This window comes from Mus pahari, chromosome 4, assembly GCF_900095145.1.
Source record: "Mus pahari chromosome 4, PAHARI_EIJ_v1.1, whole genome shotgun sequence".
Classification (NCBI taxonomy): domain Eukaryota; kingdom Metazoa; phylum Chordata; class Mammalia; order Rodentia; family Muridae; genus Mus; species Mus pahari.
Window position 1 is genome coordinate 115,248,009 of NC_034593.1, and position 27,936 is coordinate 115,275,944.

Genomic DNA, 27,936 nt, shown 5'->3' on the forward strand with positions numbered 1-27,936 from the left:
CTAATTTATAGTGTGAAGAACAGCTTTATATAAACGACTTAACAGCCCTGATCTGGCTTGCTTGTGAACCAATTGTTTATGCTTATTATAATCTATAGGTTGCCTAGGAAAAGCTTTCTTTCTAAGTTTGATTCCAAAGATTAGCCCACGACAAGCTGGCGTTTACACGAGGGAAAGTAGGTGTTCAGAGTCAGCAGGGCATCTGTCGTATATTAGGCAATGTTGACATGATGGGGGGGGGGGGGGGGTGTGGATATCAGTGGTCTTTGCATGATCGGCTCTCAGCACAGCAAAGCTGTATGCACACGCTGCCTCTGGCAAGAAGCTTGCCTCTGGTGCATTGAGTCTGCAGAGATCATAGGCTTAGAGGAAATACATCAAGACTCTGAAGCAGACACATTAGCTGTCACAGCACCATCAGTCATTTATGTAAGGAAGACAGATGGGCCCTTAATATAGATGCTGGCCTGTTGTTTAATGAATGTTAGAGTGGTGTACAAACTGCTTAACAGCACATGCCCAGCTTTAATATCACTGTCCATTTGGTTACAACTCAGACTGAATGAAAACAGTATATCTAAATGTTTTACCAAGAAAATATGGAGGTAGACAAGTGAAATATTAGCTTATATTTTAGTGCTTAATAATATTTATTGGTTATAATGTACATTTTTCACGATTTGCTTAGTGAGACTCTATTTTCCTTCTCTTTGACTTATTTATTTTTTCATTTGTTCATCTACTTACATCAGGAAAGACTATTTTTAAAAGCATGACTCAGAATTTTCTTTTTGTGTATTTGCTCAAATTTATACAGCATCCCCGAGAGACTCTCAGGTTGATGCGTCCCATCATCTCCCCTGCACATTCTTATGTGAATCAGGCATTTTCAGTTCTGGCTCTTTCTGCTGGGAATGGCAGTGAGAGACCAAGGCTGGGGCAAGGTGTGCTCATTACATCTTCACGTCACTACATCTGGATCTCTGAGTGTACACAGCTAGGGGAAACACACACACACACACACACCTACATGTTTCCTGTACACTTGTCTGGGCAGAGTTTTAAAACAATAAGCTCATATTGATTCTTCTGGAGACATTTCTAATCATTTGAATGACATTTCCTTTTCTCACACACAAAAGAGGGAAAGAACATTGATACAATAAGTAATATATAATAATTATAACATATAATATATAAGTATGTTCCAAACAGTGCTCTCGGCAATACTGTTTCACTTTAGTCTCTACAACTGCACTTTTTCATATATATTTCATATATATATATATATATATATATATATATATGTGTGTGTGTATAATATATATGCATATATACATATACACATACACACACACACACACACACACACACATCATATATATATATGATGGTTTGAATAGGTTTGGCCTCTATAGACTCGTGCATTTGAATGCTTGGCCCATAGGGCATGGCTCTATTATGAGGTGCCACCATATTGGAGGAAGTGTGGCCATGTTAGAGAAAGTTTGTCACTGTGGAGATGGGGTTTTGAGGTCTTAAATGATCAAGTGTACCCAGTGTAAAACAAATAGACTCTCCTCTTGGCTGCCTTCACACTGAGACATAAAACACCTCTGCCCTTTCTCCAGCACTAAGTCTGACTGGGTGATGCCATGCTTCCCATCCTGAAACTGTAAGCCAGCCCCGATTAAATGCTTTCCTTTATAAGAGTTATCTTGGTCATGGTGTCTCTTCATGGCAATAAAACCCTAACTAAGACATATATATGCATATGTCATATATATATTATATAATCACTAACAACAAAACTGTGGCCAACAATCACACATCCAAAATGTAAGGACTTCCAGCTCTATACTATCTCTACTCTGCCAAGCAGAAAAGATAAAACATTCTTCTGTTAGTCATTTATATGCAAAGCCCCTGCCATGTAAGCCTTGCCACCTGCCACCCGCTCACACTTTCTCTATATAAAGCAATGTAGTTTTTAGCTCACTCTCTTTCTGTGTAAAGCAATGTACTTTTTATTTTTCCCTTGGCATCTTTTTGAGATTTGTTTGGGTACATAATTACCACTTCTAATATCACTGAAATACAGTGCCTCCAGATCATATTTTTATTTACTTTTTTTCACATAATATATTTGGATTATATCCTTCCCCCTCCCCCCTAGGTGCTCTCTGTCTTCTTACCAACCCAACTTTCCTGTTCTTTCTCTCTCAAAACAAACACAAACACAAAACAACCTAAAATCAAAACAAAACAAAACTTGATAAGACAAAACAGAAAACAAACAAAAAACCACACACACACACACACACACACACACGTACACACCAAAGTAAAACCAAATAACCGCACGGAGTCTGTTTTATGTTGGCCAATTATTCCTGGGCATGGGCCTGCACTGGAGTGTGGTTGATGTATTCATTGGAGAAAACTGGTTTTCCCTATTCTAGCATCATCATCCTCAAGTATCTTATTGGTTAGAGATGAGGCTTTGGGTCCACCTCCCCTTCTCAGTGCTGGCATTCTGTCTGGCTTCAACCTGTTGAGGTCTTGCATGTGCTGCCACAGTCTCTGTGAGTTCACATAGCGCGAGTCCCATTGTGTTTCGAGAACACTGTTTTCTTGGATTCATCCATCACCTTCCTGCTTCCTCGTCTGCATAGATCCCTGAGTCCTGACGGGAGGGGTGCCACAAAGATATCTGATGTAGGGCTGCGTGCTCTCCTACTCTCTGCACATTGTCCAGTTGTCTCACAATCATTTTTATTCATCCACTCATTTTCTTTCCTTCCAGGTTGTGTCTGTGGCCATCTTGCTTCCCTCCTTGCTGATCTTCTGGGTAGCCATTAAAGCCCAGCTCTGTCCACCATTTGTATCAGTCTAGGACTTTCCTGGCTGGCTTTTCCAGCTTTACTTTCTCCTGTAATTGTGTCCTGTAGTTGTGTCCTTTTTACCCCAATGAGTTTATTGCCTTAAGGCTCTGAGAAAAGAAAGCCTTCTCCTTAACAAACCCATGCTTTCTTTCAAGTACTTCTTCCTTGCAAAAGGTAACTAGCTATTCACTGTGGATGTGGCCTAGTGGCGGAGTGTTTGCCCAGCATGTGCAAGGTTCAGTCCTTAAGACCACAATAAGAATAACAAATTATTAGACCTAAGCTAGCACTTTCTTTTCTGTTTTCACTAATATTAACCCTAAATCATTTCCTAAAAAACAAAATCACTCATTTTTCTCTCTCAGGCAATAACCTTTGTCATCTTCAGTGTAATATTTGGTATACAGAGGCTACTTATTCACATTTTTCTGATCCAAGATATGACTAAATCCTGAGTTATTTGAATTAGCTCCTTGGGTACTTTCTTTAGCTCCTTCATTAGGGGCCATGTGTTTCATCCAATAGATGACTGTGAGCATCCACTTCTGTATTTGCCAGGCACTGGCATAGCCTCACAAGAGAGAGCTATCAGGGTCCTGTCAGCAAAATCTTTCTGGCATATGCAATAAGAAATGCTGTCTTGAAAAACCAAAAGATAGATAGATAGATAGATAGATAGATAGATAGATAGATAGACAGACAGACAGACAGATAGATAGATAGATAGAGGTAAGGATAGAATTTCTGGTTGCTTTGAAGTGAAACATGAATAAAATTTAAAAACCTAATTTTATTGAATACTGAAGAACTCTAGTGGCCAAACTGTCCCCTAGTCTCTTCCACGATTAACTGTGAAGCATACAACAGATTATGAAGATTAAGCATACATCTTAGCAATGTTTTTCTTTCACTGGAAAAACAGCTCTTAACTTTCTATAGATTCTTCTACCTTCCAAAGCTGCTTCTTGGTATGAGAACTCAGTTATGGACTGGGGCCTCTGGTGGGGAATGACTGGATGGATGTGCATGTTCTATGTCCTGCACAAAGCCCCTCCACGGCCTTGCTGCCGTGCAGGTTTGCTGTCTTCTCCCTGATCCTTAGTCACCCACCTCATTCCTGCTCACAATAATGTGTACCTGTTCCCTCTCCCACCCACATCGAGGCTTTGATGCCTGACCCCTTTGAGCCCACACTAAAGCCTGTGATTAGTAGGTGACCTCCTCAAAGAAAAGCTCTTCCTGTCCCAAGTGACTTCTATCCCAAAAGAGTCACATTGGCCAGGTCCCCTGGCCCACTTGCACTTTGTTGATTGGCATGTTTTAATTAAGCATTGCAGCCCAGGGTGATTTGGGAGCCATAAGGAAGGAGGGAGTTGATGTCCCCACCCTAGAAATGGAGGGTTGTTATTCTCACCCGGTGTAGAGTTGAATGGTTCATGCATACCTGAATTTCTCTTCAAGAGTTTACTTTAGGCGCTTGTGAGTTTGGCGTCCCACAAGTTCAAAGGCAGCCATCATTCCAGATGGAGATTGCTGTGAAATGATCAACCCCACCACATTAATGTTCCTCTGTGGGTTTGTAAACCTGGCATTGTCAGCTCACAAAACTCCTAATAGAAAATAAGTGAACCACAATAGACTTCTTTTAAATGACTCAAATCAACACAGGAGACACAAAACAACAACCACACACTTCACAGGTGACCTCATTTTCTAAATAAGGCCTAAATAACTTTTCAGAGACAAACACCACAGCAGGAACCATTTCTTACCACCACTTCAACTGCCAGGTAAGACCCTTTAAAGAATATTTGCATCATACATACAAAAATAGACAATCACCAACCCAGCTTAATGGGGCAAATGATGCTCTCATCCTGTATTTGTGGAAGCTCCCATTACCACAGATGGTCTGTGGGATACTCCAAGGACAGTACTGTGTCTGGGGCAGAGAGTTGGCTTTTTTAAAAAAAGACATATTAAATGAAGAAAAGCTCTGAAATACCAACAAACTGTCTCACTTATAATAATGAGAAGAGATAAAGACATCATCAAATATATCCCAGAGCCACTGGGAACCATCAGTCATACTAACAGATCTCAGGTCCCTATTGTACCACTATTTAAACTGAGATCAAGTCAATTTGAATCAAGGCCATCAAGGATGAACCAAAGGTCACCACTGATAGAATTGAGTGCAGGCTTCCCAATTTTGCTTCTCTGGAGACTTTTAGACACTTTGTGCGCAGGTCAGATATAAAATTATATAACAACTGCTTGATATGTTGTCTTTCTATTCACTAGTTGTATATGTGCAGGTAGGTGTGCACATGTATGTATGTGAAAATGAAGGCCAAGTGTCCATGCCTTCTTTAGTGGCTCTCACCCTTATACTTGAGACAGGGTCACTCATGAACCTGGAGGTCCCAAGTCCTGCCACACCAGTTGGACAGTGTGCATGCTCCTTGGATACTCTTGCTTCTGCTCTCCCCATGCTGGGATTACAACCCTGACTGCTGTGTCCAGCTTTTGGCCTGGCTTCTTGGAAACCCAAATCCAGTTCTTCAAGCTTGCACAAGTATTTTACAACCGAGCCCCTGTTGCATGTCCTCTGTCATTTTCAATCTCACTTCCATCATCTCACTGTGAGCAGTGTTTCAGAAAGGGTAGCGCCACTTAATAATTGAGCTTCACCTTAGGAATCAGAGGAGAGTCTCAGTCATCATCTTTGAGATATTGATAGAAATTAATATTGCCTGTGAAAAACGGAAATTTGGGGAAACAACTCCCTGGATCAATGGAACTTGAGAAAAAAAGCCAGTCCTGAAACACTATTCTGCAAGCCCACCTGCGTGAGGGACTAGGGAAGGGGGACTTCAAGGCCATTCTGACCTGTAGAAGGAGTTTAAAGTCAGTCGGGGCAATTTGGTAAGATCCTTTCTCAAAATAAAAATTTAAAAAAGAAGGCTAGAGATATCTCAGTGACAGAAGTCCTTGTTTAGCAACCATGAGACCTTGGATTTCATTACCAATATGGGGAAGGAAAAGATAAATGATTATATGCACATAAAAACACGTTATCTTTAATTTCAACTTTCTAACAGATCTGAACGATAAGTGAGACAAACCAGCAATGAACAAGTCTGTTTTGCAAATATACATACGTATAGCCAAGAAATATATAAGAGTGTGAAAGAACACTATATTCATAACCAAATAATTTAATTAGATTTGTAGCTTGATGGTAATTGTTGTTCCCTGATGATTCTCTTCCTTAGTACCACTTCTGTTGAAGTGTTCCCCACGACAGAACAGCACACCAATGGCAAACAATGAAAGGACATATGTATGAAAGGGCCACCGTGGGTAAGATACAAGACTGCTTTCCTCTGGCAGAAATGTTAATGTCCATCCCAGAAGTGAGCATGCCAGAAGCCTGTGCAACAAAGTACAGAATTTCTTTCTAGCTGCCCTGGAAGCTGTTGTAGCCCATAAGAGAATGAGAGAGCAGTCCAGAAAACTATTCATGGAAAACACTAAACCAACAACAAAACAGAGCCCCTGGCACTGTAGGAAGAAGAGGAGTGGTGGGGCTCGAGCTAAGGAGAGCTTCCTTGGAGATGCCCCCATCTCTCCCCAGCTCCTTTCATGCCATTTCCTGTGATTTCCCTAAGGATCAGTTCAAGCCAAGCATAGGAAACAAAAAACAGCTTCTGACTTATGTTAGGAGCTGGAGGAGCATCAGTTCCTCTAAACATTTGAGGTCTCCCTGGCTGCTAAGTTAATGATTAAATCCCTAGGACATTGGACTGAGTTCCTTCAAAATAGCAATGCCAACTGTTAAACACAGAACATTTAAATCACGATGCAGAGCATTCTTTCAATTTTTTTCTAATGAGTTATATAAATAGCGCTCTCTCTCTCTCTCTCTCTCTCTCTCTCTCTCTCTCTCTCTCTCTCTCTCTCTCTCTCTGTCTCTNTGTGTCTCTCTCTCTCTCTCACACACACACACACACACACACACACACACACACACACACACACACATTCTGGTCCTAAAGACCATCCCATTGTTGCAAAGGCAGGTAAATTGTGGGCCATGAGGCCTTTGGACTTAACTCTTAAGCACTTGTTTCCTCTTCTCTGTGCTCAGAATTAATTGGTTGCTACATACACTAATTAGCCTTATTAGACTTTCAGAAGGTTTCCTATTACACATGGAAAAATTTTTCTCCAATGGCAATTTAGATTCACATATATAATTATTAGAAGTAAATGGTTGTTGATCTAGATTTCAAGACGAAGAAGAACATAGGTTAGTGGAGAAGTGGAAATGTTGATTCTAATTGTTTTAGCTTTGGTTTGCTAACACTGAGGGACTTCAAAAACGTGTAGATTGTAGGGCTGAAATGATGGTTCAACATTGAGAATATGTTCTGCTCTTTGAGAGAGCCCGGTTTGCTTCTCAGCACCCACATAGTGGCTCACAACCATGTAAAAAACTCCAGTTCCAGGGGATCAGGTGCCCTTTTCTGGTCTCCTCAAGTACCAAACACACACATAGCACACAAAATTACACTCAAGCAAAATACTTATACATACTTTTTTTTTAATGTAGGTAATGTTCCATCTCCCCTCACACTCCCCCCTCCCCAGAATTCTGAGTTATTTAGGAGATGAAACCAGAGGAGTAAGAGTAAATACTCACAATAAACATTTAAAATCGTATTTGTCTCTGAAACAAACAAACAAACAAAAAAAGTCACATGCAAGAAGCTGATTCCACTAACAACATACACGAGTTTCTAGAATCTGTAGAAAAGTCTTCTTAGTTATTATTTATTTTACTACATACTGTCTGTCACTGAGAATAAAGCTAAGTGTTTTTTGCAAAGAATTAATTTTGAGAAAAATTAAGTTAAAAAAGAATGACATAGAAGAAAAATAGTCATCACAAAATGGTTATCAAAGATGATGTGAATAGAAGTCTTATCTTCCAGGTATTTCCACTAACTCAACACCTGTGTAGAATATGTTCAATGTCCTGTTTGATGACAAAATAGCTTTCTAAATTAAGACTTTACTTTTCTTCATGTCTTGAAATTTATCTCAAGCTATAAAATTGAGACTATTTATAATCACATGAATTTGTTAGCTGTAATCCTAAACCATTCATCCACTCAGTGACTGAAGAAGGGTCTTCATAATTAAAAATAATAAAATCTCAGGATTCACTGTGTCTGTGAAGGGCACCACTCCTACGTAAAGCAACAAGGAGCTTGCAAATTAAGCAAAGAGAAAGGCATAGGATGAATGTCAAAAAAAGAGGCATGCTAAAAAGCATGGATGTATGGAAGCTTTCACATTTAAATAGCTATCCTAGAACAGTTTTAGTTGAATAGGAAATGGAAAATAACTATGGCAAAACTTTTCAATATTTATTTTTGAGTGAACTCTAGTCTTGAGAAAGGCATCTCCAATCACTATCACTAGTAGAGTTGGCATGTAGTATAGTTGCATATAGTATAGTATAGTATAGTATAGTATGGTATAGTATTCTATAGTTGCATTTGTATAGTTAGTAGAAATACACACATGCTGAAGGAGTTATAGAAATTTACAGAAAGATGACTGCATGTAGCTCTTTAAAAATGATTATTGAAGCTGGGCATGTTGGTGGACGCCTTTAATCCCAGCACTCGAGGACATAAGCAGACAGATCTCAAGGCAGAGTTCAAGGTTATCCTGGTCTACAAAACCAGTTCTAAAAGAGTCAGAGCTACACAGAGAAACCCTATCTTAGGGGAGGGGAGGGAAAGCTGGTTGAAATTTTCAGTATGTGGAGAGTTCTAGAATACAATACACCATACAGGCCCATGTCACTCTGTTGCCGTTCGAACCTTTAAACCTAGGTTTAGTTTGGTGTCCGGAAATCTCTGTACATTTACAGTTCTAAATTCAGTAAGTGTCACCATTTTCAGAATGCAGCTAGCCTTTGGAATCTGGCTGCCTCATGTGTGAGCAGAAGGCTCAAGGACAGGAATGATGACAAGCATCCCCACTCTGTTCCCACGCAGCAGCGCTCGCCCACAGGCCAGAGGAAAAGCCAGCACTGCATGTCACTAGAGTTTATATGTCTTTACTCTCCCATTATCCATGGGGGATACATTCCAAGTCTCCAGTGGACTCTTGGGAGAGCACGAAACACTATGCACACTGAATAGTTCCTATATATGTAGATCTAGAGCAAAGGTTGACCTTTAAAGCATTCTAGTAGTAGACTAATAACAACTAGTGATAAAACAGAAAAGTTGCACCAATATATGTCAATGAAGATATACGAAAGCACCTTCACGATTTTCTTAAAGGAAGGACAGTGTATCTGGACTGTCAGTATCATTTCTGTTGCCCTTTGGGGTCATTATTAAGTAAGTAAGAAACTATAACAGAGATGTATGACACAGCCATGTGATCGCCCAGAGGACTATCAGGTAGTTGACAGGCATCATTCTCAGTCCAGTCAGGGCGGGGCAGGATTCTGGAAGGTGTCACCACATTAATCAGAATAGCTCACAATTGACAACTCACAAGTTGTTTGCTTCCTGCATGTTTTCAAATCTCATTTGACCCCTGGTCACTGAGACTATGGTAAGCCAAACTGGATAAGTGAGGGACCGATGAGTTACAACCTAGTCATACAAACCAACTCAAAGTGCTAGAAAATACTCTCCTCATAGTGCAAATAAATAAAACATACTTCTACGTAAAAACACCCCAATACTCCTGTCAGAAGTCTTCCTGGCCCATTAAGTATTCTCAGTGTCATCAAGTATATATCCAAATAGAAAATATAAAGAATAAAGACATTGGCCAGAGTAGCTCACCGTGGCAAAGCTGTACACAGCAGGTCTTCTTCCTCCGAGACAGTATGATAGTAAAATAAAGGGAAGTGATGAGCAGAAGTGCTCCTTTTTTTTCTGAAGAATTATTTGAAAAGGACTTAGAAAAGACTAATTTTATTTTCTTTTGTGTCCCATACACTACCACCTTGAAGTTTAATAAATATAAATATACAAGTGCATTTTAGAAATCCTGATCAAAAAGAAAAAAAGTAACAAAAGTGATTTCAATAGTCTATCATGGGCAGCAACTGGCCAGGATTTAAGGTGCAAATCTTGACTTCATAAAGTTCATTACCTAAGAAACTTATGAAATGTTTGGAAGTAATTATAGTAAAATCGCAACCTTAGATTTATCTAGTTTCCCTCGAATGCATTGTTTAATCAAACTCTTAAAGTGCTTAAATTTCTTTTAGTTGTAGAATGCCATTATGGAGGTGAAAAAGTTGCAACATTTGTAGCTTAAACGGTTTACTTACAATGTTCATTGTTGGTACAATCATGCTATCTTCTTTCCCTAGTGAAATTTGGACCCAGGCAGATCTAAGTTCAAATCCCAAGCCTGCCACTTAATAGCTATCTATGACTAAGGAAGTTCCACTTCTGAGTCTCGATTTCCTTGTCTGTGAAATCAAGAAGATGTCTAATGTATACAGTTGCTATTATTGCAGTTAAATGGACCAATATGTATGTATCCAATTTAAGGTCCATCAGTACATAATAAATTATATTTTAAAGGTTCTAAAAGGCCTATCAGTTTTAACAATATGAATCAATAAGCTATTCATTAAAAATAAATATATATCTGGGTATGGTAATGTATTCTTTTAATACTAGCTCTCAGGAGACAAAGGCAGGTAGATTTTTTTATAAGTTCAAGGCTAGCCTTTTCTCTATAGTATGTTCCAAGCTAGACATGGTAAGACTTTATGAAGAAAGAAGAAAGAAAAAGAGAGAGAAATTGATAAAAAGAATGATATATATGTACACAATTGAGCTTTTAGTCGTGCTTGTATGAGTGTATGTGTGCATGTGCATGTGTGTGTGTTAGCATATGTTCATGTTTGGGAGGGTGCCCATTATGCAGAGAGAGGCCAGAGGCACACAATGAGTAACCCTTGCTATCACTTTCTTGAGAAGTATTTCCTTGTGACAGGCTCTCATTAAACCTAAAGCTGGGCTGATCAGCAACCCTGAGGGATCCTCATGTCCCTGCTCCCCACAGTACTGGGTTTACAGATGCACACATGATCATATTTCACATGAATAACAAAATCAGAGCCCATATCCTCATGTCTGGACAGCAAGAGGCTCTGACCCTCTAAGCTGTCTCTCTAGCCCCCACAATGAACTTTTATTCAAACATAAAGAACAAGTTTGCCAAGAAAATGGTTAGAGAGATCATCACTTCATCAAAATAAGCTAGACTAGATAAGACAAATAATTTTTATGTGAAAGCATAAAAGAAAAAGACAGTAGATGGGGGATTAAGAGGCAGAAGGAAAGGGCCAGTTGGAACGAGAGAGGAAAGGGGAGAAAATAAATACAACCAAAGTTAATGCTGAACATTATGAAAGCATCATGCTTTATGGTTCTAGTGAACAGTGTAGACATGATGGACTCAAGAATGATTAGTCCATACTGAGAAATGAGAGATACAAAAGCTTCTTCGACAAGTCATGGTGAATGTAAGGTTAAAGGGGAAAAGTCATTTAAGTATATATACTTAGCTTTTAGAAATGCAACTGTGCTGTCACTCTTATGCATTCCTTATACATGATTTTCAAGTTTTAAAAAGTACAGATGGGAAATAGGCATCCGTAATATATATATACTTGGAATTACATTTTAGGGCTAGGGTTGTCTTGCCAGCATAAGAATTCTGATACTTGGCTATTCCATCTGGCAGCTCGGGTCTCAAATACTAGACTTCTAATAACGGAACCAGACTCTGTACATATGAAGATTATTCAGTTAATACTAAGGTGATAATTAGACCAGAATAGCCTCTTACCCCATAAATGATAGATCGGTGTACTCTCTTTAAGCAAACAAGTTCAAATTAGTTTGCTTCAACCACTCTTGAACTCATTCATTTGCTTAAAGCTTAAATTCATTTATTATACCTCATATTTCACAAACACAATGGACAATCCATATACTCCACTTAAATATTACTTATCCAGTCAAGGAAGCCTAAACATTTTTGCTAACAATGAGGTGGAAATGAAATTCCTTAATATGCGAATCATTGCCTTTTTTAAAACCCAGAAATGATAGGTTAGTATTATGGGTTTTCATCAAGAAGAGAATAGGACTGAAGTTTACAAAGAGTTAAAATTTATTTTAAACACTTTATATAATACAAAGCAAAATAAATATTTCTTAATTAAATCTATAAAGTTTATAAAGGTATATTAAAATAAGTCCCAAATATAAGGCTACCCTAATTGAATTATTTTAAACATCAATAGTTATATCTTGGTAAAACTTCCTTTTAAAATCAATGTATTCCCCCCCAAGCTCTGTAGTTTTATGTGCACTGGGGACGGGTCTTCTCTGAATCCTTTGCATAAAGAGGTTAATGGGTAAGAAGCCTTCTATAGCTATGAAAATGATACTCTATACACTCTATCGGTTCTACAACAGAGGTAGTGGTTCTTACAATTATGACATGACATCAGCAAAAAACATGATCATGCTAAAATGATTTCTGAAGATGATGTTCTAGAGCTCAGTAATGGGCATTTTCAATCCTCCATGAGCTGCCATTTTCTTCACCCTAAGAAATAATACTGAACTGGGACTTTTTTTTTTCTTTCAAATCACATTTGAAAACTGGGCTGGGCTGGAATTTGGGGTAGGGGAAGTTGTCTATCTAGGAAAGAAACTTGCTATAGCTCGGAAGTACACCCCATCATTTGGTAAACCTTTACTGTGCTGTGTAATCCTGCATGCATCTGCCATAGAAGAAGCGTATATGAAAACATAAGAACGAAGATAAATACTGTCAAATTACTCTGGTTCTAGGGCAATGATATCTATCTAAATTTGCCCAGATGATCTTGTCCTGTTATACCAGTAACCAATGATCTTGCTGACAGTGCCAGATTCAAGCTAAAGCAAGACAGCATCCAAGCAACCGAGAGATTCCCAACAAGTACTGGCACTTGCCATTTTAACAATGCAACTTTTTCAGGAGTAATGAGGTTTAGGGAAAGAATGGCAGTGAACTCCGTGTGGAAACCAAGCAAAGGACAGTCTAAAGGTTCCCAGAGAATGGACGCAAGGCACTTGAGCTAAGCAATGTTATTGGGTCTCAACTGGATGTTGTTCAAGTGTTCCTGGCCAAGAAATAATACACCGAAGTTGAGGGAACAAAGATTTAAAAGGATATAAATATACAAAAATGCTTCAGACAGTAGTGTTCTATTTAGAGGATTAAAAATAAAACTATAGGAGCTATAGAGGAGGAAATCAATCCCAACCAAGATGGTAAGTAAGTAAGCCTTGGATACTGTAAAAGAATAAAAGCACTCTTGCAACAAGGCATTTTAAAGGTCAAATAAGCAGTATTAAATTTTCTCCAGAAGAGAAAACACTAAATACACTAATTTTGTTTCCAGATACTAATCATTTGATTTGATACTAATCATTTGATCTAACTAGTGGAGAAGTAGAACAGAATCAGGATGAAGGAGATCTCAACTCACTGTGGCTCCTTAGGTGTCTCTCAAATTTAAAATTAAAAAAAAAAAAAAAAAAAGTGCTTCTCAAATGCACAGGTGACTGTGGAGGAAACAGGGAAACGTTCCCTGGAGCACATGCGCTAGCAAACCTGTGAGTCCCTCTGCATCTCTTAATCCCAGATCTATTTAAAATGAGTTTGTGTACAAAACACTATTTTTACATTCTGCTAATGTAATATACCATTTATCATCTGAAATTATTCAGTGACCTACTTTGTTAATTAAAGTGTTTAGATACAACAACTTCTTTACAGTCAGACAACTGGCTGAATGAGTATCTCATTACCGTCAGCTTGTAAGATTTATATTTTTAGGGAAATTTCATATTTAAAAAAAAAAAAAAAACATGTTTCAGCGAAAAACAACCAATCTGTGGTTGGCTTGCTGTTAGGAGAGGCGATGATTCACTGCTTTGGTGAGCTGGCTATTTCCACTTAATTACCAACAGTAGAAAAGTAAATTACAGAATTAATAATAGAAAATAAGAATTCTAAAAATGCAAAAGCACAGATCATTGCATCCATATTTTTAGTCTATTCTAGTGTAGAATAATGTCAACACTCAGGAAAGCAAGGAGGTATACAGATCCTGTGCCTTATTCCCAATCAGAGATCTTGATTGAAAATACCATTGGTGTAAAAGTGCCCGCGGTCCAGTAGTAGACAGGGGCAACGCGAAGAGGACTGCCCTCTGGCCACACAGCAACCCATCCTTCTTCTGTGAGGGTAATCTGGAAGACTAGAGAACCCAGCTTTAAGACGGAATGATCTAACGGAGGTTAGAGAAAAGAGAAAAGGAAATGATGGATTTTGCTTTGCTTGATCAAAGCGAAGGAATTCCATCCTGCTTGGGCATCTCCTCCCAATGCAGCAAATTCGGGCGAGAGCTCCTCCAAGCTGCAAAGTGTGCTTGGAAATGGTGCAGGGGAGGGATGGAAAAGGGAGGATGAAGTTGCCAGTTCTAAAGGCTGAAGATTCTACACGGCGCTATGAAGGGGCACGGGGTGGGGGGAGGGGGGAGCACACGAGGTTCTCCATACCTTTCTTTTCCGCTCCATCCGATCCCTGGGGATTTTCCGTTGTTTTTTTCTCTCTCTGTCCAGATTTTTTTCCTTTTCATCCAGTTCAGCCTCTCTAACTTTTTTGATAGAAGCGGCAGCGTGAGCCATTTTGGCAGACGAAATCGGCAGAGGATAACTTTCCACTCCCCAGCAATACAGGTGATTTGACTGCTATGTGGAGATATGATTTTTTTTTTTTTCTCCCAGCAGAGCAATGGCTGGCAGCCAGAACACTCACAAAATAATCCACTCCGCCCCCGAGCTAGGTCATAATCTTGCTCCAGCCTCTGCAGCACCCATAATTCACTCGAGTGTCCCCCCCTAGGTTGCGAGCCGAGCCCCTGAGCAGCCCACACCTGCACACGGGCATGCACAGGTGAGCGCCCACGCTCAGCAATGGTCCCGGGGGAGGGCGGAGCTCTGGACCCGGAGCTCCTCAGCAGTTGGGTGGCCCCGAGTGCAGACAAGCATCCTAATAGTTGCAGAAGCCTTCCTTAGGCGCTCATCACCAGTTGGAACGGTCTTGGGGGACTCCTCCAGACAGTGTGTCTTCAGACCGGAGCCAGGAAGAGGCCACCTCGGTGAAAGTCCTGGGGGGGTGGGGAGTTCTCTGCCGCTTGCAACCACACCTCTATGCAGGGCGAGAGAAAATGGTGCAGTCTCGCTAAGGGCCCGGCGCCGCCGCTGCTGCCGCCGCCGCCGCCGCCGCCGCCGCCGCGGTTGCTACGGGCAGCACGTGACATAGATGCCTGCGTCTTAAATCCCTCAGCCCTTCCCTTCTCCAAGGTACATTTGGAGAAAATAATCTACGCTGCGGGGCCGGGAGGAGAGGAGCAGAGCTGGAGTGACTTGCCACTTGCAAGGCAGAGAGGGAGAGAGCGGGTCTGGGAAGGACTGGGAGTTGCCCGGGCTCCCTGGTGCGGATTTACAGACCCACGTGAGGCCGCCTTAGCAGCTTGCTTTGGCAAGGGATCAAACCCGGCTGTATGTCAGTGAGCACTGTATAAGCCGGCTTTGGCGAGGTTACCCTGAGGAAGCATGAGTAGAGGACCGCAAAGAGGAGAGCAAACACCCCTGAAAACCATCCTCCATCACTCTAAGAGGGACACGCAGGTACCCAGTTAGTCTTTGAAATTCGCAAAGCTGTTTTAACCTACACGTGAACGTGACAAGCAATGGAATGAAATCAAGTAAAATTAGAATTTCTGGATGTTCTCTTACATACTCAGTAGGGAAATACAGTGGAAGAACATAGTGTATAAAATGCAGATGCTCCCGCTATACCCAGTAGGGAGGAGAAAATCACCTGTAAGCCCAAGTTGGAATTCTCCAATTACAGATACTATCCAATTTTCCTAAGTTTGCTAAAATTTTAGCAAGGGCTAACTGAATACTCTCGGTGTCTCATTTTCTAGCTGGACAGAGTCACAACACTGTTTATTGAGATGGATTGTGAAGGCCCTTCTCTTCAACCTTCATATTTTAGAGGAACAATTATGACCACTGTAGCAAGTGAGAGTAAAACAGTATAATCTGGTTCTACATAAATCCTATAAGTAGAGAAAAACGTTGAAAGTGTTCTTAGAAAATGTTTATAACGAAACTCTTCGCTATGCTAATGTAACATTTTAATAACAAACTGTTTATAAATGAAGAATACAAAGCCTCATTTTGCCCCAATGTGTGAAGAGAGTACACTAGTGAGGGTTTGGTTTGGTTTGGTTTGATTTGGTTTGGTTTGGTTTGGTTTTATGAGAAAATGCTAGATTTTGTACTTTGGTCTTACGTGTTTTGGCTTATGTAATTTACAATTTTTGTTTTTCATTTAAACTGTGTTGAAGGCAGCAGTTGGCAAACGCTCTCTGTGGTAGTGCAGACACGTTAGTTCTTCATCTGATTCAAATGTTGGTTGGAAGCAGAGAATAATTACCCTGGCGTGAGGTCACATGTTATTAGTGACGTAGTAGTTCCAGGGTCAACCATCTTAGAACAGATTATGTCTCTTATGTAAGAAGGGCTATCATTCTCAGACACCCACAGCTGAGAATCAGATCCACAAAACACAGAAAATCCTATCCACTTCAGCTTACCTTCAGCCCTCCTGGCCCTTCCCTGGAAAGTCTTTTACGTATGTGTATAGAAACACATGTGTCTGCCCAGGTTTCTTGGGAAGTTAACGGATTTGGGGGGCAATTCATCTATCTCCTTAGCAAGAATAGCCACAGTTATCTTCTAGTTATATCCCCTTCACACGTGTCCTCTACGCTGTCCTGAAATCAAAGCCATCATTACTCAAGGGTGCTTCTGGGAAGCAGGAAGAACCCAGCACTGCCTGTTCCTGGTGCCATCTGGCATTCCCTGGTCTTCTAAATCCTCATTTAAAAAAAAAAAAAAAAAAGGTTTAGAGCAAGCAAACCACACCTGATTTGTGGATGTTCTTTTAGCTTAGTAATCTGAGTCCTCGTGGAATGTGGCTGAGCCTCCTACCATGGTCTTTCTGTTACTGGAGGTGACTGAGGATTCTTCTAGGAGAGACCTTTCCCACTGCCTCAGTAGGATCTGCTTCTGTCAGCCCATAATACCCTTTGCTGACTTTTCGGTAGGAAAGGGAAAACCACATGCTACAGCAGAAGGTAGGCAGCGCCTGTGGTCAGAAACATTTACTTCTTTCATTAGTTCTTCCTATGCTCATTGCAGACCCTCTTGGAAATCTAGCTAGGAGCAGCTTCACTCTCCTGTTCTCTTACGCCAGGTAATGTTCACATTTTTAAACTTCAATTTGGTAACTAAAAACAAACTTAGGATACAATTAACAGTTCAGTTTCTAGGACTTTCTAGTATACTTTGTCTCATCATGAAAGAGCATAATCAGATGCCCCAATAGACTTTAGTTGACTGACAGAGACATTACAGAAAAAAAAAAAAAAAAAAAAACTGTATTGGTCACATCTTTAGAACCAATAGTGACATGACATTGCTAATGTTTTTTTATGGTATCTTTCCTTGGGACACAAAGAAGCCAAGGTACTGTGCAGATGTGTATGAAAGGTCAATAACATATTCGAGACAGCCCCCCCCCCCGAGACATCATGATGTTATAACAGCAGGAAAGCTCAGGTACGGGGCTCTGATAGCCAGAAGACCTCAAGGAAAGAAACCACGGAGGGAGCCACCACTGTGGCATCTAGCACATTCCAATCACAAAACCAGAAATCTCAAACGATTAGTAAACGCATTTTAAAATAAGATTGATCACAAGTCCTTTTCGTGTGTGCTACGTTCATTTATCTTTTTCCCAATTAAGAAACGCATTGCTCCTCTATGAAACGAATGCAGAAGGCACTCCTTTAAAGAAAGTTACGTAGATCAGATGTTCCTCTACAGTGGGAACTACCTACAGCTGCCTTACTCAGCAGTGAGCTGTCGAAGAAGTGACTGCTTAAAGACATCTCTTCTGGTTGACTTGGTAAAATTCAACCTTGTCTATGATTATATTTGGGTAGGGGGGGGGAGATACATCAACTCTCCTAGGGCAGGGAGTACTGCACACTCACCAGCTGACCTCTGCACAGACAGGGCACCAGGTTCCAGTCCCAGGAGCTCACAGCCATTTAAATGATGCACACACCACATTAAATGGGATCTTCCCCCTCAAGCCTCCAGCAGAGATATAACACCGGCTGCTTTTGGAATTTGTACCAGAAGCCGATTCCTTCCACAGAGCATCTTGACCGGTAATGAGCAAAATCAGTGTCTTGTCTTCAAAGGTGAGGAACACACAGTTACCCTGTCGTTTACATTTGAGAAGCAGAATTGAGAGATTGCCCTTCGGGGAGGACATGCTTCATTTGAAAGACCGGACCAAGCCAGCCATTTGCTGTCCTCGCTGTGCAGCAATCCATTGATTAGAATCCAAAGAAAATCCTCTGCGACATCAGGCATCAGTAGGGGCAGCGTTCAATATCAACTGAGCTGGCCATATGCAACTTAATCCCTCATGTCCCTCCTCCCTCCGTAGCTCCACCCAGGAGAAGCAGCCATGCAACTGAACAGCATAATCACTCTATACGGTCCAAGTGTGGATGGTGGGCGGGACATGATGATGATGATGATGATGATGATGATGATGATGATGATGATGATGATGATGTACCTACTTAGACTGTGATACAAGGGCTGATTCTTAGCAAATTCATGGTGTTTGTCCATATTTGAAATCCTATGTGTTTTCTGAAGGTAATGATAGTTCCAGTAAGAGAAGGCAAACTGAATCAGTGAGTGCGGTTTTCTATCACCTTCAGTTTGTTTTCTCTGAAGTCAAAGTCAAAAGCCAATTTGATACTGTAAAATTACTAAGGCCGGGTTTGTGAGTAATATACTGGATCCTACTTTGGATAACTATGTTCCTCTAAGAAGATGATTTCTTTAAGATCACCATGCTCAGGGGTACTACTTTCTTCTATGTCTGACCTAGGAAGAAAGCAAGGACTCCAGTCTAAGTCTAGGAGCGAAAAGTAGCCGACTTGGACCCTTCACCATCCTGCCTCAGAAACTTGCCCCAAAAGCTTCCAACTTAAACAGAAAATTTCTAGCAAGTGACATAAGCCACAGATATGAGTCATAAATAGTTACTCTTCTGTCACCGCAGAAGTTACCCTCTCCCTGCTCAGACCCTGACAATGGTCTCAGTCTGTAGCAGCCAAAGAACCACAGCTCTGAAGAAAAAGGAGATTGCTAAGCACAGCATCCCTTCCTGCATATTCCCAAGCCCACGTCCAAGGCATCTCTTCAGCCACAAAGTGTGAGCAGCCACGAACAAGGGGCTTGCTAAGGCTCAGATGTGTAAGCTCTAATCTGGCTATGGAGATGGGCTGGGTCTGCTCATTGTGAACAACTTCTGACAAAACATCTCTTTGACACAGCTTCCTAATTTAGAGAGAGGAGGGAGAGGGAGAGGGAGAGGGAGAGGGAATGGGAGAACATGCTATTTAACAGGAAGATCAGCCTACACTGAAACTTATGTGTAATATTATAATTTTATAACTATAATCTTTTAAAATTTTATAATTATAAAAATCTTGTAATTTTCCTTTTACAGGGATATTCTTTGTTCAAAATCAAACCTTTCACATGTACAAACCCTGTACATGGCTGTACAATTTCTGGCTGCGGCGCTGTCTTTAATCAAACACCGATCCAGGAGGTCCACAAGGAGGCATCCTCGTCCAAAAGGAGCACCTGGCCTTTCTGGAACAGCATCTCTCCATCTACTGTGAGCAGAGAGCATATGCAGATCTTGGACAGAATGCTGCTTCAGAGTTCTTAAGCATCTGGACTCAAGTTTCAAATTACTTATAAATATCTTCAAATGTTCTCAGGACTTCTCTCTTCCGAATACTGACATCTTATTCTATGACTCACAAATAACGTATCCATAGGTAAATATAAAAAAAGATATGCTGATTTTGATTAAGCATGTGACTAGGGTTAATAAAGACTAGAATCTTTGACATGGACTTTAACTCCTGTTGGAGATTCACTGTACACCTACTTTTGGTTTCTAAGAGATTTTTCTAAAAGCTCTTGGGTTTATGTCTTTTTTTAAAAAGATTTATTTATTTATTATATGTGAGTACACTGTAGCTATCTTCAGACACACCAGAAGAGGGCATCAGATCTCATTATGGATGGTTGTGAGCCACCATGTGGATGCTGGGATTTGAACTCAGGACCTTTGGAAGAGCAGTCAATGCTCTTAACCACTGAGCCATCTCTCCAGCCCTTGGGTTTATGTCTTAATCCTCTTGTTTGACCAAATAAAAATTCACCAGACCTGGCAAGATGGCTCAGCAGGTAAAAGCTCTCGACACGAAAGCCTGGGGACCTGCGTTCAATCCCAGAGATTCACAGTGGAGGGAGAAGTGGCTCCTGAGAGTCATCCTCTGACCGCTGCATCCCCTGATCCCATGTAAAAAGCCAGGCACACGCCTGTGGTCCCAGTACTGGAGCGGAAGACAGGTGGATGTGGGGCTCACTAGCTGACTGGGCCAGCTGAAGGCCAACGAGAGACTCTGTCTCAAAACACAAGTCTTTGAGGAATGACACTGTAAGTAGATCTCTGGCTCACACATATGTGCTCACCCCCATATACACACGTCATAATAAAGAAATGTTAATAACTTCGGCATCTCAAGGGAAGCTCTCCGTAAAGGAAAGAAACTGTGATTGATATGTGTTAAGTATCTGATTGATACCTGTTAAGCCAATCTGAAGTATTATTTGGATAAATAGCTTGCTAGAAAACTCAAAACAATTACATAGGACAAATCCATTTTTAATTATTAGTATTTGTGTGATGCTAAATTTAAGTCATGTATGTCTTATATTTTCATGAGATGTAAAATAGTAATATTTAAAACCCACTAAGTATAGATGAGAATGACTGAGTTATATGCTGTTTTATGGAACATAAATTATAATCTCTAACACAAAATTCTATCAATAAACAATTACTAGAAATATTCCTGTCCTTTTCAAATTAACAATAGGAATACAAAATAATTGTAATTTTAGAGTATGTCCAAATCTCCTGAGTTTAACACCAGCTGAGTGGTGAATGTCTTCAGTCTCTGCTGTTTTAATCCAAATCTCAAATAATTAAAATATGGATGTAAATATTTTAAGCAATTCTAGGAAAACAATGCTGTGCCTAGTAGAGTCTCTGTATATCAGAAACTTCAATGAATGTAGAGGATTTATAAAACATGTTTTAATTACACAATGCTCCTAAGCAATCATGATGAGGGGGGTTGCTCTGCTGTTGATAACAGAAAACTGGCATGCTATCACTTGGTCACTTTTTGCCTGGTGTAAATGACTGTCATATCTTTAAGGCCTTAGTAATGAGATATACAAACATCTCAATCATAACTACTTCTGTGTTCTTCACAGCCTTCCCCCCAACACCAGAAAGTGCTTCTAAATTCATTTTCATTTCTTCATGCAGATAGAAGATATTCTTTTTTCTTGCAACCATTTTAATTAACTTACAGATGAAATACACTGCTAGAAATAAAATACATTTATTATTCCTATTTTAAATATGACAAGCAGTTTTATTTTATTAATTTTATGTGAACTCATAGCCCATGAATATGAAAACCAAAAATCATGCCTGTTTTGGAAGTCACATTTTATGAGAAAGGCATCTTTGAGTCTTTCTGATCAATAATCAAAACACAAGCACTAACATGTATGTGTGTGTCCAGTTACTCAGAGACAAGCTATTAAGATTACTTAAATGAGCTAGAAATATAGACAAAATATAATGCCTTTAATCTATTTTTACTTTATGTGTATACCACACATGTATGCCTGAAGAGGCCAAAAGAGGGCATAGGATTCCTCTTGAGCAGGAATTACAGATGTTTGTTAACCACCTGATGGGATTTGAACCTGGGTTCTCTGGAAAAGCAACAAGTTTTCTCTTAACCTCTGAGCCATCTCTCCAACCCCTTGAAATATAAACAACTACATAGCTAACATGATGATTAGGGATTTCTAAGCAAGATTGAAAAGAAATGAAGCCACTAAGAAATAAGCAAGCACAGACAGTGTGTGTTTCCTTAGCAAATCTGCATTCTCTAGCCAAAAGGGCAGAAGCCGATAGCCAATGTCAACACAAGTGCAGAGTCAAGTGACAAAGCCTGGCTACAATCATCTGAGACTATGAAGGGAAATATTCAGGCCAAGAAAAGAATTTTAAAAACAGTCATCCCCCCAGCAGATCAGCAATCACAAAGCCTACCCAAGTCGCTGCACATCTGCTCTGAAGGCGTTATTATCATCCATTCCCTGAAATTATCAGCTCAAAAGACACCTCAAGTACAGTGATCAGAATGCAAAACTACTGGGTGTACATCAGAAACCACAGGACCGGGCAGGGTGGCGGGTCTGCAGAGACTTCCAGTGTTTGAATACAGACAAGACGGCACAAAGTTCTGACTCCCGGGGCAGCATCAATCACTGAGGATGTTCAGCCGTCTCAGCTCTTGAAGTGCAGACTGATTTTGTGTGCCTTTCCCTTCACTGGTTCTCATACGCCACCATACTTTCCGTACCGACAGAGAATGGTATCATTCAACGAGTAAGCAACACAAGTAGCAAGTGAACGGTGGGAGCAACATGCATCGCCGCACGAGGTGTTTGTTCCTCTTCATTAAAGCTTTGATGAGGACACAATGAATCTTTTCTGTTGACAGCTGCTCATCAGCCACACGCTCTGGGGAAAAAGCGAATGTCATGTAATCCAAAGCCACTCCAGATAGTCTAGAGAATAACAGGACCAGCTATGGGAGTAAGACTTCGCAGTGCAGAGCAGGAGGCCTCTCCAAGGTGCCCAGAGGAAGACATGCCAGCTTTGCCAAATAATACTGTGGGTGGGCAGAGTGCTGTACTCCACGACATGGGGATGTACAGGAACTGGTTCTGGTGGCTCCGACATAAAAGGCACTTAAGACACAGGGTTTATACTGGAGTACAGTGCGAAGAACTTCAGATTAGGTTATATAGGGGGTCTCTCAGTTCACCAGATGCCAAAGCAGCACGTATGAACAAGTCTTAGTTTTTACACTATAGCACTATACAGCCATAGCATTACACTATGGAGGTCCATCACGTACTTCCAGGTCAGTGGCAGTTTTCCATCATGGAGGTTCAGATGCCTACTATGGACTTGCCATCAGTTGCTGTCAATCAGCAACAGATAAAAGAAGAAAGCCACCAAAGGTAGAACATTGCCCTGCCCCCCACTGGGAAGCTGATTTCTCTCCCAGGGACAACAAAGTCAAGTTGGGAAGGGAGACAGTTGAATGGGACCAAGGTCAACTCTTGACTGGAAGCTTGCTGTGCCTTGCCCCCAAATTATCTATGTACAAACCTGCATATCCATCCAGCCCACATCTTGATGTCTCATATATTTTAAAGTAAATTATGATAGGTTCCCAGCCCTGTAATGAGTTCAAGCTTATCCAAAGGTAAATATGAAACCAGTGGGGGGAAAGGAATTACATTTGCAGTATAAAGAGATGCCTTTCACTTATTTTTGTTATTTTAATTAACATGTAACTATACATATTTATAGTTATGTATAGTTAACTATAGTACAAAATGTATACATAATAAATTTTCATAGAAAATCGAGACATTAAACCTTTGGGAATTCAAAATTCACTGAGATCTAATAGACATAAATAAAATAGAATTTTTTCAAAAACTGTTAAGTTTTATATGAAAAATAAAAATAAATTTGATTGCCTTAAGTAGAAACTCTAATCAATGTTTAAGCCAACAAGCCTTCTAAACTTTAAAAAGAATAAAATCAGGTCGAGTCCTTTTCTGTTTCAGCTACTTTAAAGATAGCTTTCAAGTCCGTCTTCACAGAAAATGACTTGGCTCTTTCCCCTAAGATATATAGGAAAATAGAACAAAGGCTTTGTCAACAAACTAACAACATGTTCCCATTTTCTCTGATGTCTACACAGTAAAAGCTTAAAGCTTGGTTAACTATATGTACATGGTTTCCCCCCATTGTTAAGTTATAATTTACCGTGAGTACAACATGTTTTCTTAAAATCTTTTTATCTCCGTTGCATTTTTATTTCAATTACATAAGTTAAATATATTTTTTTGTTATCTAATGAAATACGAGCTGCAAAAATGTTCTTGTTTCAAGGGCTTTCAGGATGCTCCTCAGGTAAAGGTGCTTGATGTCAAACCTGTTGACCTCATTTCGATCCCTGGGACCCAGACTCTAGAAGGAGAGGACCAAATTCCTCAGGTTGTCCCCTGACCTACATACAGATGCCAAGGCATGCATGTATTCATGCACATAGGTAAATACATAGATAAATAAAATGTTTCTAAAGTTTTCATGAAAAATAATATCAGTGCACAAATGAAAAATAAATACAAAGAACTTACTAAATGTAGTTCCCTAATAACGCTATTGAAATCTGAGTACTGTAAAATACTGAGGCAGAACCATTAGAAACACCTAGATTCTACAGTGAGATTATTTTCCAAATATCTTAATACTTTTGCTGAATTCAGTAGATAATGAACCAGAAAGGGAGCAAGGTAAGGCACATATGTCATTGTTGGTCTAAATAGAGGACAATGCCACACCCCTAAACAGTAGAAAACTCTCAAACATCAGGTGTTTCTACCAGGATCTTGATCTTAATCATCACTGCAGGAAGATCTAGGGATGGCTGCTATATCAACCAAAATGTTGCAATTTGTTTTGAGACGGGGGCCTCATGTATCTCAGGCTGGTCTGGAACTCACAACGTAGGGCAGCGCGTGGGATGATCTTGAACTTTTATGCCTCCTGTCTGCAGCCCCTGAGTTCTGACACTATAAGAGTGCACAGCTGTGCCTAATCTTAACATTGCTGGGGATCGAACCCGGGACTTCCTGAATGCTAGGTAAGCCCTCTGCCAACTGAGCTACATTCTTCGGCCTGAAATAATGTTATCTTTTTTTTTAAAAAATATGTTATCTTTTTAATAATTTTCCCTTTTCATCAAACTTTTACTAATTGATCAGAACAGCTTTGATTTCATTATAAAATGAAGAGCTTCCTCATGGCTCTTCGTGTCTCGGCTTTGAGGTTTGCATCTCAACTTGAGCCCTATGTTGGAAGCATTTCCTATCCTTTCTTTTACCACTGATGGTGACAATGTCTACTAACAGAAGGGACATGCTTTGTATACGTGATAAGTACTCAGCAAGTAGAAACTACAACAATTATTGTTTCAGGGGAAAATATACATACATCTATGTATGTATACATATACAGAGAGAGAGAGAGAGAGAGAGAGAGAGAGAGAGAGAGAGAGAGAGAGAGAGACTATAGAGACATAAAAGGGGGGAAAGCCCACCATGAATGGGCCAGGAACACGATACAATCATGCTCCAAAATGGTTTGTATAGAAACTGCTGACCGTTAGTCAGCTGCTTTAAACTGTCGGGTAATGAGCAAACCCAATGTAACCTTGCCCTCATAGTATGGTAGAAGGAGTCTTACAGCAGGGGGAACATAAATGAGAACGCAAACTAACCAGCCTTCACAAAGCAGAGCTCCTAAGACACACAGGACGTCCTAAGATACGCAGAACCAGAGATTCAGAGCCAGCCTCAATCACAATACAGGGTCACGTCACAGAGCTCTGGAGTACAAAAACAAAGCAAAGAACAATTGCCATTTGACAACCAAGTAGGCTCAATTCCAAGTGGAAGGTTCTGGAACAAGGTCTTTTATAAACAGTAACAAAGAATCAGGCAAACTCGAACTCCTTTTTGTTCCTATGTTTGGCCCCTAAAACCTCTAGTTTTAGTAAAGACCAGAAGCTGGACCCGTCACATAGGCTTCCTGTGGACATCTATGAGACAGTGTGAAGAACATTAGTTCAAATGTTTTCCCCCTCATAACACGAGTTCTAAAGTGCCGTTTTTCTCCAAATCACAACATAAGCACAAAGTGTTTTGAACCACAAATACAGCTGAAATCAAAATCCGGCTGGAGAAACTGCTCTCTTTATGGACATGCCTGCACAGTCAGCCGGAAGACTTCGACGGGAGGGAAAATGCTCACTGCTTGATCCAAGGGGTGCTCACATGAAACCTGGAAGGGCGATTTTTAGATTAAATCAGAGCAGAGGGTCCCTGATACCCTCCACCCCTTGGGGCAATTTTCTGGAAAGGTGGATTTGTGACTCCTTCCCACTTAAAGGTACTGGGTCTTAGTTACAGATTGTCTAACTTCACAGAAAGGTTTGCGTGAAAACAAATGTGACCATTGATGAATACACTCTACAGCTTATACTGAGTTCTTAGAAACTAATAGAGGTTGATAGTCCTCTACTGGATGCAAGATATTAAAATTCAACTGCTCTAAAATGTTGCTTGAGAAATTAAGTGTGTCCTAAGGTTTAAAGGAATCCTTTTATGATATATATGTGATATATATCATATCACATATTTATTTTATAATATATGTGATATATACCATATATATTATATAAATATAAAAGGGAACTTGAATCACAATGAAGCTTAGCCATGTAGTTACAGGATCTTGGGTGTCCTGTCCCCATAGAGGGTTTCTTTGACCTCATTTTAGGTTACATCAAAATATTTACAACCAATTTTAAAAAGAGCTTGTTTATGCAACCATAGACTGTACCCTAATCTATATAACATTAGGCTTCAAGTGCATTAAAATGTATATACAATATAATATGATCAGACTTCTTTAGAGTAAAACTTGCCCAAACATCATGGGAGAGTTACCCTAAAAATATTCAACCCCTAATTTGCACACACAGACACAATTTCTGAAGATGTAAAGTGGTAGGAAATATTCTCTACAAAGAAATCATCTCACACATGAGTCCTGGTGCTTATGTCAGACAAGCGGGAAAACAAGACTCCTGACATAGTCTCTCGGGATACAGATCAATCTGGGAGGAAGTTTGTTCTATGCATATAGTTGTCTCAAAAACCTATTTTCCTGAGTATTTTAACTCTTCCCTTAGACTTCTTTCCCAATCCGATCAATATGGCTTACCTGGTTTAGTCCCTTCAACTAAATAATTCTCAAAGCAGGGTCTGCCTGGCACTCACTTAGAAAATCTGCTCAATGAGTAGGGAATTATTTTCCAAGTTTCTAAAATGTGGGACCAAGCCACCATGGAATATGTCCAAGTAACTGGGTTATGCGTTGTGGTTAAGACTTAATTCACACCCTGGGTTAAAAATACCCCTAGAGTTCCCCCAGTGGATGGATTTTTTTTTTAATCAGCTACCAATAACTGCACTGAATACAACGATACCATCTGCACACCCGTGAGGTTCAAAGTTCTGCCTGTCAGCTGGGACAACCTTGCACTGTACCTTAGAGCTTCTCCACCTGACAGGGTTAGTTAGCATCTCTCTCTTGGAACCATTTCTCCCCAGCGGCTGAGTTCACCGGTTCTGTCTAGCTCCATTTCTTCTGTTCATTGTAAATAGATGCTTCTGGGAGTAAGGAGCAAAATTATGCTCCTTACTCTTATCCTTTATCCATATTAAGTCATAGTTTGCTTGCTCTGTTTTCTTCTCTTTCCCATCTCTTTATATTCAAGTTTGAATTTTTGCAATTTTCTTTTCTCCATATCAAAGGAATGTGAGATCTCTCTGATAATGTAGGTTCTGGGTACTTTTTAAAATTAGAAGAACATGTCCATTGAACTAACTCTCTCTCTCTCTCTCTCTCTCTCTCTCTCTCTCTCTCTCTCTCT

The 27,936-nt window shown here is 40.2% G+C and overlaps 1 protein-coding gene across 13 annotated transcripts in view; it reads right to left on the reverse strand.

Annotated features, from left to right (window-relative positions):
* The window catches only part of Ank2 (ankyrin 2), a 569,474-nt gene that overhangs the window by 215,554 nt on the left and 325,984 nt on the right, over positions 1–27,936 (reverse strand). Inside the window, exon 1 of one of the 13 annotated variants that reach the window (XM_029537919.1) lies at positions 14,573–15,269. The exons of the other annotated variants lie outside the window; for them this stretch is intronic. Coding sequence (XP_029393779.1) covers positions 14,573–14,701 — 129 coding nt within the window. The 5' untranslated portion in view covers positions 14,702–15,269. Of the gene's footprint in view, positions 1–14,572; positions 15,270–27,936 lie in introns of those variants that run through there. 13 annotated transcript variants of the gene reach the window in all.